At 40.0% G+C, this 12,697-nt stretch overlaps 1 protein-coding gene across 2 annotated transcripts in view; it reads left to right on the plus strand.

Annotated features, from left to right (window-relative positions):
* The window catches only part of LOC124722971, a 339,558-nt gene that overhangs the window by 155,174 nt on the left and 171,687 nt on the right, over positions 1-12,697 (plus strand). For both annotated transcript variants that reach the window (XM_047248138.1, XM_047248139.1), the window contains exon 2: positions 1,587-1,687. In XM_047248138.1, the coding sequence (XP_047104094.1) occupies positions 1,596-1,687 (92 nt within the window). In that variant the 5' untranslated portion in view covers positions 1,587-1,595. The remainder of the gene's footprint in view (positions 1-1,586; positions 1,688-12,697) is intronic.

Consider the following 12,697-nt stretch of genomic DNA (forward strand, 5'->3'; position numbering starts at 1 on the left):
AATATGAACTTACTGCAACCTTTTCCGGAAGGATAAAATGTGATGTGGGCATATTTATAATATGAGTAACGCTTTTATGATAATCTCTAGGACCGTTAATTCATGCGGAAAGTACGTATTTGGTTATGAATCAATCCTCGGAGACCACGATCACCTGTTCAGGAAGACTGTCTCTCCTGATGAATCTTCCATTAAGATATCGTGCCATGGTTCACTGTAGAAAGTGCCATGAAATATGCGGAGGAGCATGATAAGGAGTTCATGGTACTTTGTCTGGCCGCAATATTCCTCGAACGCAACACAATTATAGATCTGTGAGATCTGCTCAGTGATCATACTCAATGTGTGGATATTACGACTCGCCGACTCCAACAGCTGTGCGAAACATTGTGCACAATATGTATCAAAATACCCATGAACCGGCCGGCCGTAGTGACCGAGTGGTTCTAGGCGCTCCAGTCTGGAACCGCGCGACCGCTACGGTCGCAGGTTCGAATCCTGCCTCCGGTATGGATGTGTGTGATGTTCTTAGGTTAGTTAGGTTTAAGTAGTTCTAAGTTCTAGGGGACTGATGACCATAGCTGTTAAATCCCATAGTGCTCAGAGCCATTTGAACCATTTTGCGATGTGTGCTGAAGAAAACCGGTACTTGAAATGCAAGCAGGGTGACCTCAATAACGTGAGTCAACAGTGTATATGGACTAAATTTCCTTCAGTTTGAATGACTGTATACTGTTGCGGTCGTTAGTTATTAGCGCCCACTGCAGGGCAAACAACTCCCAACTGCTGCGCCGATCTCTCGCGTTGCAGATTCTCCACAAGCTCAGATCTCAGTCCACATTCTTATGGTCTCAAGGTTTACATCCACTCTTTTTTTCTGGAAGTAGTCGATAATTCTTATTGTATTGTACCAAGTTTCCAGGACATACAATTTTCTCTGTTTTTTTTCTTCTAATTTGTCAGTGGCTCCTCACTTTTATGTTTGGGAGACTTACGTGTACGCCAGGAATATTAGTCGAAAGTCTTGTGTCTGTGTCATGAAGCGTTTTCATGAAGAACTACAGCTGTCAATCGCTGGCTCTCTGAGTGTAAGACAATAAATACAAAAGTCCGAGGTTCAGTCCTCAGTCTGTCCCAGTTTTTATTTGTAACAGTTACCTCTTTTTTCACCCCTGGAAATGATTTGCAAATGTGAAAAATGCTAAGCTGTATCGTGGGTCGGAGCTCACGCTGGATTGAATGTCCCCCTATAACCAGCAGGGTGAGTCAGTTCAAAGGTCAGACGAAGGTAAAGGCATACAGTCTCCAACTGGACCATGCCTAGTAAAGCATTCTGGTGTTCAAATCAATCTTCTGGTTGATGACAGATTTATTTTTAAGTGTGTTCGCGCTACTTTGGACATGCGATGTATAAGCAGGAGCAATGGGGAGTGCCTTGCCTAGAAAATAGTAATAACTGTAAGGTGATAGCAAGAAGTTTAACAGTGAACTGTATTTTGCTCAGAATATTATATATTTCAAGAGGCTTAGCTGCAACTACCCAGTACAGTCCCAATTAAAGAAATTATTGTTTGTGCTGTTTCTAGGAAACTGACATGGATTTGCTGAGGTACACTCTACAAAACACTTCTTACGTTGGTGGAGAAGCCGAGACTGCACGAGGAATTGCAGACAGCATTAGCAACATGTGAGTACTCTGGACAGATTTTGATGTGTCAACGCACATACGTACAATTATAAATCTGACTTTCCCTAATAATGGTAATTATTTTGTAGGAATACTTACAGTGTTAATATAGCGTCGGAAAGAGATTTTTTGTTCCATTTGCCTAAGTATTTCCTATCAGAAATCATGAGCGTATAACGAACATACTAGAATCGACCGTTGATAATGCATACAAAGTATAAAGCACCTGACCTAGTGACAGTCGTTTGTTAGAGAGGTATACCGCAAGTGTTGGTTGTATTCTGGCACAGACGCCGTGTTTTAGTATTTTTTTAAGTCAACATGCGATGATAGTCTTCATTCCTAACATAGCAACAATAAGTTATTAGCAACGTAAATAAGAAAGAGATGCCAAACACAGGAGTTGAAAACAATGAAACAAAAACAGAGAGGCATCATACCTACTGTTCTAACAACTTCGGAAATGCAGGCGGGTGATGTCTTCGACAATCGCCGACATTTCGACAGGCGAACATTACATCATTTTCAAGCTAAAAATGAGACGAGAGAGCGCCGTGCAAGGAAATTTAAGTCCTCGGTCGGTAACAAGCCCAAATTCTGCTTGGAATCCTGCGCTCTCCCCAAACCTGCTCTCTCCCTGGTCAAATAATAGAGGCAATGCTACTTACTCGACAGTTAATAATGAATTTTCAGTGCTTTATCCATCTTCGGCAATTGTAAGTATGTTTGTTGAAAAGATCAGCAACCAGCTGCAGAAAAGAAATTTTATTTCTTCACTGGTTTCAGGCACCAAGTGCCCTTCTTCAGGAAATGTACAAAAAAATATATCACAGAGAAGTACAAGCCATATAAGAATATTAGAAAATTTCAAAAGTAAAAGTTTAAAAATTTAAAGACAAAGAGAAGGTACATACTTAGAATTATAGCATTATTAGCGAGCGTCAAAAATACGCAGTTGTGTGCAGCATACTACTGTAGTCCTATGAAAACACAAGAACAATATGCGTTAATGTAGAAAGAGCTATGGAATTCTTGTACATGGATCATAACACATGTACAAATATGGTATAAGGACACCAAACAACAAGTGCAGACATTAAGCAAGAACTGGAGCTAATCAACTAACGACATGCATATCTACAGGTGGCCTTAGAGCGGGGGTTAATGTAAAAAAAAAGCAATAAATAAAAACTTACACATCTATAGCTGCCATGAAATATAGACGAAAATGTCAGTGCTCATAACCAGCGTGTTAACTAATGTGTAAAATCCTACATGTTAATGATGATTAAAATAAGTTAATGCAAACTATTGTGGTACTACGAATGGGAAATTTAGGAAATAATTGCCGAAATAGATGTAGTGACGTCAGCAGCATGCTAGCAGAGAACTGTAAATGGAGTAAGTGGAGAAACAATTCTCCATTAGCAGCTAATATGAAGGGTCAGGAAATGACTAAAAAGGAAAGGAATCGTGCGCACAGCTCTATACTTATATTACTGTGAAAAAACTCATACCACAACGTATGCAACGTTGCAAATACTGTTCGTGAAGCAACTGTAACTAGCGTCATTATACTAATTGTGTGGTGAGTTTTAAAACACAATTTCTGAACTGGTGTAGAGAAGTCAGTAGAGTGTTCACAGGAAATACTCCCGCGCGAACAACGCGCGAGACGCACCATGGGACGAAAATCAATAAATCTACATCTACACCTCCATCTACATCTATACTCTGAAAACGACCGTGAGGTGCATGGCAAAAGATACTTCCCACTGAACGAGTTATTAGGGTTTCTTCCTGTTCACGCGGGGAGAATGATTGTTTGAATGCCTCTGTGCTTGCAGTAATTATTCTAATGTTATCCTCACGATCCCTGTGTAATCGATACGTAGGGAACTGTAGTGTATCCCTAGAGTAAATGGTGTAAGTAGAGAAATAGAGAAGCAGTTCCTAATCAGCATCCAAAATGAAAGTTCAAAAATAACTATAGAAGAAAAAGACGTAGTCATAGTTCTATATGTCCGTTATAATGAAATAACTGGTTCAGGAATGTGTACAAAATTGTCCTGAACTAATAGTTACTAGTGACATTCTTAGTAACTGTATGAAAGAAGTACAACAGGTTTGACTGACTGACGTTCAATGACTAAAAGTACTTGTTAATCGAAAAGATTACCTGTAAGTATAAAGTGAAACACCAGTAATTATAAAAATAGGATGTCTATGGCTCGTTGCTTATATATGGCTAACCACCTGTTGCAAAAGTGAATCATCATTTGTTAGCTGTAAACAGTTTAGTATCTCTAACAATAAATAGCTAACTACCTGGCAATTTAAGTGGCTAACCACCTGCAGCTAAAAATGAATCGCCATAAATCTAGATGACTAACAACTTGTAACTATAGATCTATTTATTGAAAAAAGCTGTGTTAAAGAGATTAACACTAACTACATGTAACAAATTTACCAAACAGTAAACAGCTGACTAACTATAGCTGTGAACACCTGTTTAAATGTAACTGTATGTGACTAACTAACAGCAACTAAATACAACAATATATGGCCAAGTTATACTGCCTGAAATACAGTTAATGACTTTCTGGCTGTAAATAGCAAATTAGTGGCGATCTGATTACAACAGCTTTCTGCGAAGTATTGAAACTAACGTACTGATTGAAGCCTACCGACTGCAGCCTACTGAATACAACTTCAATCAAATAATTGTAGCACTGACTGTGACCTACCGAATGTCAATGTTGGTTGATACGTTCCTGCAACTAATTATCTGCTCCTAGGGGAGAGAATCCATTTATATGTCATAGACTGACTATAAAGCATTGCAGTCGAAGTTGACAAGTTATAAGAAAAAACATGTGGGGTGGCAGGGGCGGGGATATTAGGGGAGGGAAGATTTTAAATAAACAGAAAAGTGGGGAAGAAAGAAAGAATCTAAACGATATATGCTATGTAAAACTGTGTGAGCAAAACTTGGACACATGGGCGTGAGGTTGGGGGAAACCTGAGGGGGGGGGGGGGGGGGGAGAGGAAGAGTTGTTGGGGTCGGATGGTGGAGGTGAGGACGAGATGTGATATAAAGGAAATTGGCTCATAACTGCTAGTTTCTTATGAATGATAAGGTGTAGCTGTTGGATAGTTAGTTGATACCTCATTATAACCACTCTCTGCAGACTATTGTAAATAACATACTAATTGTAACTTACTGAAAATAGCCATTAATTATAACTGCAATCAGATGATTGTAGCTCTGATTATGACTTACTGAATTATAATGTTGTTCCTATGAAAGTTGATATGTTTCCATAACTAATTATCTGCATATAAGAAAGAATATAAATTATATATCAGAAAACAATAATGAAGCACTCTGATCATAATGGACTAATTGAGAGAAAATATGGAGGGAGGTTCAGGGAAGTAGGTATGGGTAATAGGAGGGAAAACATAACATGTGGGTGGGAGGAGAAACTTTATGTGAATAAATAGGGGAAATAATAACATTAATGCATATAATGTCTGCACTTAATGATTTACAAAAGACAGCTATACGTCAAAAGATTAAGCTACAGTTTCAGACCAATGTTACTGTTTAGTAAGTATTACAAATTTAAAGTAATAAATCAGGAATCTCCTATGTGCATAGATATACGAGATGTGACAATAAAGTAATGAGACTGATTTTCTTTGCAAGATGTAGCAACGCTGCAGGCTTACGTAGGCACAATTTCTTTTACCTAGGTCTATAAGCTGCTTCTAGTCCAAGTGGCACATCGATGCAACTGCTCAGTCATGAGTTGTGCTGTAGTAAGTTAACATGTGTTTGTGTCTCTCGTCACGGAAATGGAACCACATAATATTGCGCAATGGTATGCCATTTCTTTTTGCGTTAAATTGGGTGAAAACGCGACGACAACTTACAGTAAGCTTCAGAAGGCTTTTGGAGAGGAGGTTATGTCAAGAGCTCAAGTTTTTCTTTGGCATAAAATATTTAGTGAAGGCAGAACGGATGTTGAAGATGAAGACCGCAGTGGACGACCATGAACCTCATGGCCGGATGTCAACCTGACCATGGTGTGTGAACTCGTACGATTTGATCGAAGGTTATCCGTGAAAATTATTGCAGAAGAACTGAACATCAATCGAGAAACGGTTCGTCTAATAATAACTGAAGATTCTGAATCACGATAATGCACCATCCCATATTGCTCTGTCAGTACAGGAATGCTTAACCTCAAAACAAATTTCAGTACTACCACAGCCACCTTATTCACCAGATAACGCTCTGTGCGACTTTTTTCTATTTCCAAGATTCAAAATGGCGGTCAAGGGATACCATCTTCAAACAACACAAGATGTCCAAAAAGCTGTGACGATGGTCTTGAAGGATATTACAGAAGATGAGTTCCAGAAATGTTACAATCAATGGCAGAAGCGCTGGAAAAAGTGACTGCAGTCAGAAGGGAACTAATTTGAAGGAGACAACACTAAACTTAACTAAAACTGTAACCAACTTTTTTTTCCACATCAGTCTCATTACTTTATTGTCGCACCTCGTACAATCGAAAAAAATGTTTTTTAAATAATTGTGTTCATTTAATAAATTACAGTCATGTAGCCTAAATAGTTTGTGTATTTCTGTTTCTTCCATGAGGTCATTTTTGTGCTCCTGTATTAACAAAATGTAAAATGGCTAAGTTATCAATAGTCAGAACTCTGTGTCTTTCATTAATGAGGTGCTGAGCAAAAGTTGATCTACATGGATTTTGTCCTTTTCACAGTTCATTTGATAAATTCTGTATTTATTCAATACATTACTTATCGATTGCTCATTGTGAACAAGTAATTGACTGGGCTGTAACACCATATACACTCCTGGAAATTGAAATAAGAACACCGTGAATTCATTGTCCCAGGAAGGGAAAACTTTATTGACACATTCCTGGGGTCAGATACATCACATGATCACACTGACAGAACCACAGGCACATAGACACAGGCAACAGAGCATGCACAATGTCGGCACTAGTACAGTGTATATCCACCTTTCGCAGCAATGCAGGCTGCTATTCTCCCATGGAGACGATCGTAGAGATGCTGGATGTAGTCCTGTGGAACGGCTTGCCATGCCTTTTCCACCTGGCGCCTCAGTTGGACCAGCGTTCGTGCTGGACGTGCAGACCGCGTGAGATGACGCTTCATCCAGTCCCAAACATGCTCAATAGGGGACAGATCCGGAGATCTTGCTGGCCAGGGTAGTTGACTTACACCTTCTAGAGCACGTTGGGTGGCACGGGATACGTGCGGACGTGCATTGTCCTGTTGGAACAGCAAGTTCCCTTGCCGGTCTAGGAATGGTAGAACGATGGGTTCGATGACGGTTTGGATGTACCGTGCACTATTCAGTGTCCCCTCGACGATCACCAGTGGTGTACGGCCAGTGTAGGAGATCGCTCCCCACACCATGATGCCGGGTGTTGGCCCTGTGTGCCTCGGTCGTATGCAGTCCTGATTGTGGCGCTCACCTGCACGGCGCCAAACACGCATACGACCATCATTGGCACCAAGGCAGAAGCGACTCTCATCGCTGAAGACGAAACGTCTCCATTCGTCCCTCCATTCACGCCTGTCGCGACACCACTGGAGGCGAGCTGCACGATGTTGGGGCGTGAGCGGAAGACGGCCTAACGGTGTGCGGGACCGTAGCCCAGCTTCATGGAGACGGTTGGGAATGGTCCTCGCCGATACCCCAGGAGCAACAGTGTCCCTAATTTGCTGGGAAGTGGCGGTGCGGTCCCCTAAGGCACTGCGTAGGATCCTACGGTCTTGACGTGCATCCGTGCGTCGCTGCGGTCCGGTCCCAGGTCGACGGGCACGTGCACCTTCCGCCGACCACTGGCGACAACATCGATGTACTGTGGAGACCTCACGCCCCACGTGTTGAGCAATTCGGCGGTACGTCCACCCGGCCTCCCGCATGCCCACTATACGCCCTCGCTCAAAGTCCGTCAACTGCACATACGGTTCACGTCCACGCTGTCGCGGCATGCTACCAGTGTTAAAGACTGCGATGGAGCTCCGTATGCCACGGCAAACTGGCTGACACTGACGGCGGCGGTGCACAAATGCTGCGCAGCTAGCGCCATTCGACGGCCAACACCGCGGTTCCTGGTGTGTCCGCTGTGTCGTGCGTGTGATCATTGCTTGTACAGCCCTCTCGCAGTGTCCGGAGCAAGTATGGTGGGTCTGACACACCGGTGTCAATGTGTTCTTTTTTCCATTTCCAGGAGTGTATTTAAGCACATTGGCAATTTGATAACAGAGGACACCAAGAAAAGGAACAGCTATATAATTTGGTTTCTCTATTTGTATTGAATTAGCATCATAGCCATTGCCAGTTGCCACATATTCCAAATTCTGTAAGTGTCTCAGAACAGCACCATTAGGGAGTGGAATTTGAAGCAATCTATCAATCATAGAATTAAAACAGCTAGTTTTATGGCTTTCTGGATGACAAGAGGTACTGTAAACAGTACTATCGGTAGTAGTGGGTTTCCTAAATATATCAAAGGAAATGATATTGCCTTTGACCTTGATGGACAAATGTAAGTTATTAATACTACCTACATCATCTAGTAATTCACAGGTAAAATTGACATTATTATGTAGACTCTTTACAGTTTCCTGAACATCTCGAATATCAGCAGCCAGCCCTTGGTACATAAGGAACATATAATCAGAATATCGTTTGTATAACATGATATTTTTGTCAGTGTTAAGGAACTCATTAATGTTTATTTTCTTGGATGTTAATAAAAATATCGGCCATACAGGTTGCTAAATAACTGCGCAGAAGTAGTCCATGTTCTTGTTTATACAGTTTACTATTGAAGGAGAAAAAATTGTATTCAAGTGCAGTGTGCAATAAACTAACAAATCCCACTATTTGTTCATTATTGAGAATATTTTCTGTTTTAAAATAATTCTCAATAAATTGGATCGTTTCTGCAAGAGATATATCAATATGTTGTTGTTGTTGTGATCTTCAGTCCTGAGACTGGTTTGATGCAGCTCTCCATGCTACTCTATCCTGTGCAAGCTTCTTCATCTCCCAGTACCTACTGCAACCTACATCCTTCTGAATCTGTTTAGTGTATTCATCTCTTGGTCTCCCTCTACGATTTTTACCCTCCATGCTGCCCTCCAATGCTAAATTTGTGATCCCTTGATGCCTCAGAACATGTCCTACCAACCGGTCCCTTCTTCTTGTCAAATTGTGCAACAAACTCCTCTTCTCCCCAATTCTATTCAATACCTCCTCATTAGTTATGTGATCTACCCATCTAATCTTCAGCATTCTTCTGTAGCACCACATTTCGAAAGCTTCTATTCTCTTCTTGTCCACACTAGTTATCGTCCATGTTTCACTTCCATACATGGCTACGCTCCATACAAATACTTTCAGAAACGTCTTCCTGACACTTAAATCTGTCCTCGATGTTAACAAATTTCTCTTCTTCAGAAACGCTTTCCTAGCCATTGCCAGTCTACATTTGATATCCTCTCTACTGCGGCCATCATCAGTTATTTTACTCCCCAAATAGCAAAACTCCTTTACTACTTTAAGTGTCTCATTTCCTAATCTAATTCCCTCAGCATCACCCGACTTAATTCGACTACATTCCATTTCCATAATATTGTCCTCAAGTACATTGCCCTTGTATAGACCCTCTATATACTCCCTCCACCTTTCTGCTTTCCCTTCTTTGATTAGAACTGGGTTTCCATCTGAGCTCTTGGTATTCATACAAGTGGTTCACTTTTCTCCAAAGGTCTCTTTAATTTTCCTGTAGGCAGTATCTATCTTACCCCTAGTGAGATAGCCTCTACATCCTTACATTTGTCCTCTAGCCATCCCTGCGTAGCCATTTTGCACTTCCTATCGATCTCGTTTTTGAGACGTTTGTATTCCTTTTTGCCTGCTTCATTTACTGCATTTTTATATTTTCTCCTTTCATCAATTAAATTCAGTATTTCTTCTGTTACCCAAGGATTTCTACTACCCCTCGTCTTTTCACCTACTAGGTCCTCTGCTGCCTTCACTACTTCATCTCTCAAAGCTACCCATTCTTCTTCTACTGTATTTCTTACCCCCATTCCTGTCAATTGTTCCCTTATGCTCTTCCTGAAACTCTGTACAACCTCTAGTTCTTTCAGTTTATCCATGTCCCATCTCCTTAAATTCCCACCTTTTTGCAGTTTCTTCAGTTTTAATCTACAGTTCATAACCAATAGATTGTGATCGGAGTCCACATCTGCCCCTGGAAATGTCTTACAATTTAAAACCTGGTTCCTAAATCTCTGTCTTACCATTATATAATCTATCTGATACCCACTAGTATCTCCAGGATTCTTCCAGGTATACAACCTTCTTTTATGATTCTTGAACCAAGTGTTAGCTATGATGAAGTTATGCTCTGTGCAAAATTCTACAGGGCGGCTTCCTCTTTCATTTCTTCCTCCCAATCCATATTCACCTACTATGTTTCCTTCTCTCCCTTTTCCTACTGACGAATTCCAGTCACCCATGACTATTAAATTTTCGTCTCCCTTCACTACCTGAATAATTTCTTTTATCTCGTCATACATTTCATCTATTTCTTCATCATCTGCAGAGCCAGTTGGCATATAAACTTGTACTACTGTAGTAGGCATGGGCTTTGTGTCTATCTTGGCCACAATAATGCGTTCACTATGCTGTTTGTAGTAGCTAACCCGCACTCCTATTTTTTTATTCATTATTAAACCTACTTCTGCATTACCCCTATTTGATTTTGTATTTATAACCCTGTAATCACCTGACCAAAAGTCTTGTTCCTCCTGCCACCGAACTTCACTAATTCCCACTATATCTAACTTTAACCTATCCATTTCCCTTTTTAAATTTTCTAACCTACCTGCCCGATTAAGGGATCTGACATTCCACGCTCCGATCCGTAGAACGCCAGTTTTCTTTCTCCTGATAACGACGTCCTCTTGAGTAGTCCCCGCCCGGAGATCCGAATGGGGGACTATTTTACCTCCGGAATATTTTACCCAATAGGACGCCATCATCATTTAATCATACAGTAAAGCTGCTAGTGATATCTTTGTATAAACCTTAAGTACTAATATTCAATTTGTCTTTTACTATGAATAAACATTTTATCCTTTTCCTTCTGACTAACTTATTTTGTTTGTCATTAATATGTAGAATATTATAGATTGCTTGATATGCTAATTATATCCAATTACATTATCGTCTATGTTTTATGGCAACTATAGTTGCTTAAGTTTTTGTTTTATTAATTTTTTTTCCTTTCACTCCCATTCAGAGACTAACTTGTATATATGCATGTTATTGCCTACTAGCTCCAGTTCCTAGATGATGTCTTCACTCATTCTTGTTGTTCTCATACTATATCTATACATGTACTATGATCCATATTTAAGCACCCACAAACTCTTCCTACATCAATGCATTTTAATGTTGTATTAAATATTGTTCTTGTATTTTATAGATCTACAGTACTATGCTGCATACACCTGCTTATTTTTGACACTCGCTAATAATGCGATGATTCCAAACATGTACCATCTATTTGACTTTAAATTTTTAAACTTTTCCTTTTTAAATTTTTATCTATCTTGTACTTATTTGTGGACTATTTTTCTGTAAAGTCTTCTGAAGAAGGGCACTATAAGCCTGAAACCAGTAAAGAAATAAAATTTATTTTATGCAAATGGTTGCTCATTTTTACAATAAATTAATTTTTATAACTATGAGATGGCTATTTTTCTCGTAATGTCCTTGGGCGCAAAATTTTCTTAAATCACCTTGACTTCTAATGTTTTTATTATTTGATGTTGCTTCTCTGCAGCAGAGTATAAGTTGTATATTATTTGTGGACTTCTACTGTGGATATATAATCATTGCCTCTCACCTATTATAAAAAACAAGAAATATCTGTATGTCCATTATATTGTGCATTAATATTTTGCATTTCAGATATACTTGATGATGGCCTAATATAAAGTCCAAAACTGGTCGTATAAGCTTAATAAAGTTCCAAAAAAAGGAACTGGAGCAGCTTTTCATTACTTGAACAACAGTGGTGGAATCAACATCATCCAGATTGGAGGAACTAATAAATTAATATTCTCTATGAATAACTTCTGATGTTGGTTATCTTATGTTATGTTGGGGAACGTTAGAAGGTAGGATGTGTGTTGTGTCTCTGCATAAGCCATATTACGGTTCCTGGTTCACGTCGACCTGCCTACCGAGGATTTAATTTTCCTTGAATACCAGTGGAGACAGCACCCGACGTAATCCCAAAAGTTGTTTGGATATCTCATATGCCACAAGAAAACCCATATTCACATAATACTTAATGGTTCCAAAGGGGTGATAAGAACAGTGAGTTCCATTTTTATGTGAGTGTGAAAATAATTTGAATGATGAGTTGGGTGTCAGTGAGAGAACCAGACAACTTTCAAATGACCTTGGGTGTTTTATTACAGCTGATGCATTTGTGACTGTCATATTCAAGGGCACTGGCGACACTTGTTGATGAGTCCACCTCCTACCCCCATGGATGTGAGGGTAGGGGAAGGTCAGCCAATCTGATTCAAGCTCTCTCCCACCCCCTTACTTTTCTCTCATTCAGTGCGGAAGATCTGTGCTCTGCATTGAGAAGACCACATACAACTTTTGCTCGGGATTTAAGGAAATGACATTATTGTTGGACGATTATTGTGCTGCCTTTCAGTGTTAGCTGAGTAGTGTAATATTTTGTGGACACACCAAGGTGGTGTGTAAATATGTCAATGAAGCATGTTTTACATGTGCAAATACACCAACGAATGGTGTATGAAATGTGTAAATACGCCAACGAATGGCATATGATGTGTGCATATGCCACTTAAAATGTGTAATGAAAGGCAGATGGA

The sequence above is a fragment of the Schistocerca piceifrons genome, chromosome X, assembly GCF_021461385.2.
Source record: "Schistocerca piceifrons isolate TAMUIC-IGC-003096 chromosome X, iqSchPice1.1, whole genome shotgun sequence".
Classification (NCBI taxonomy): Eukaryota; Metazoa; Arthropoda; class Insecta; order Orthoptera; family Acrididae; genus Schistocerca; species Schistocerca piceifrons.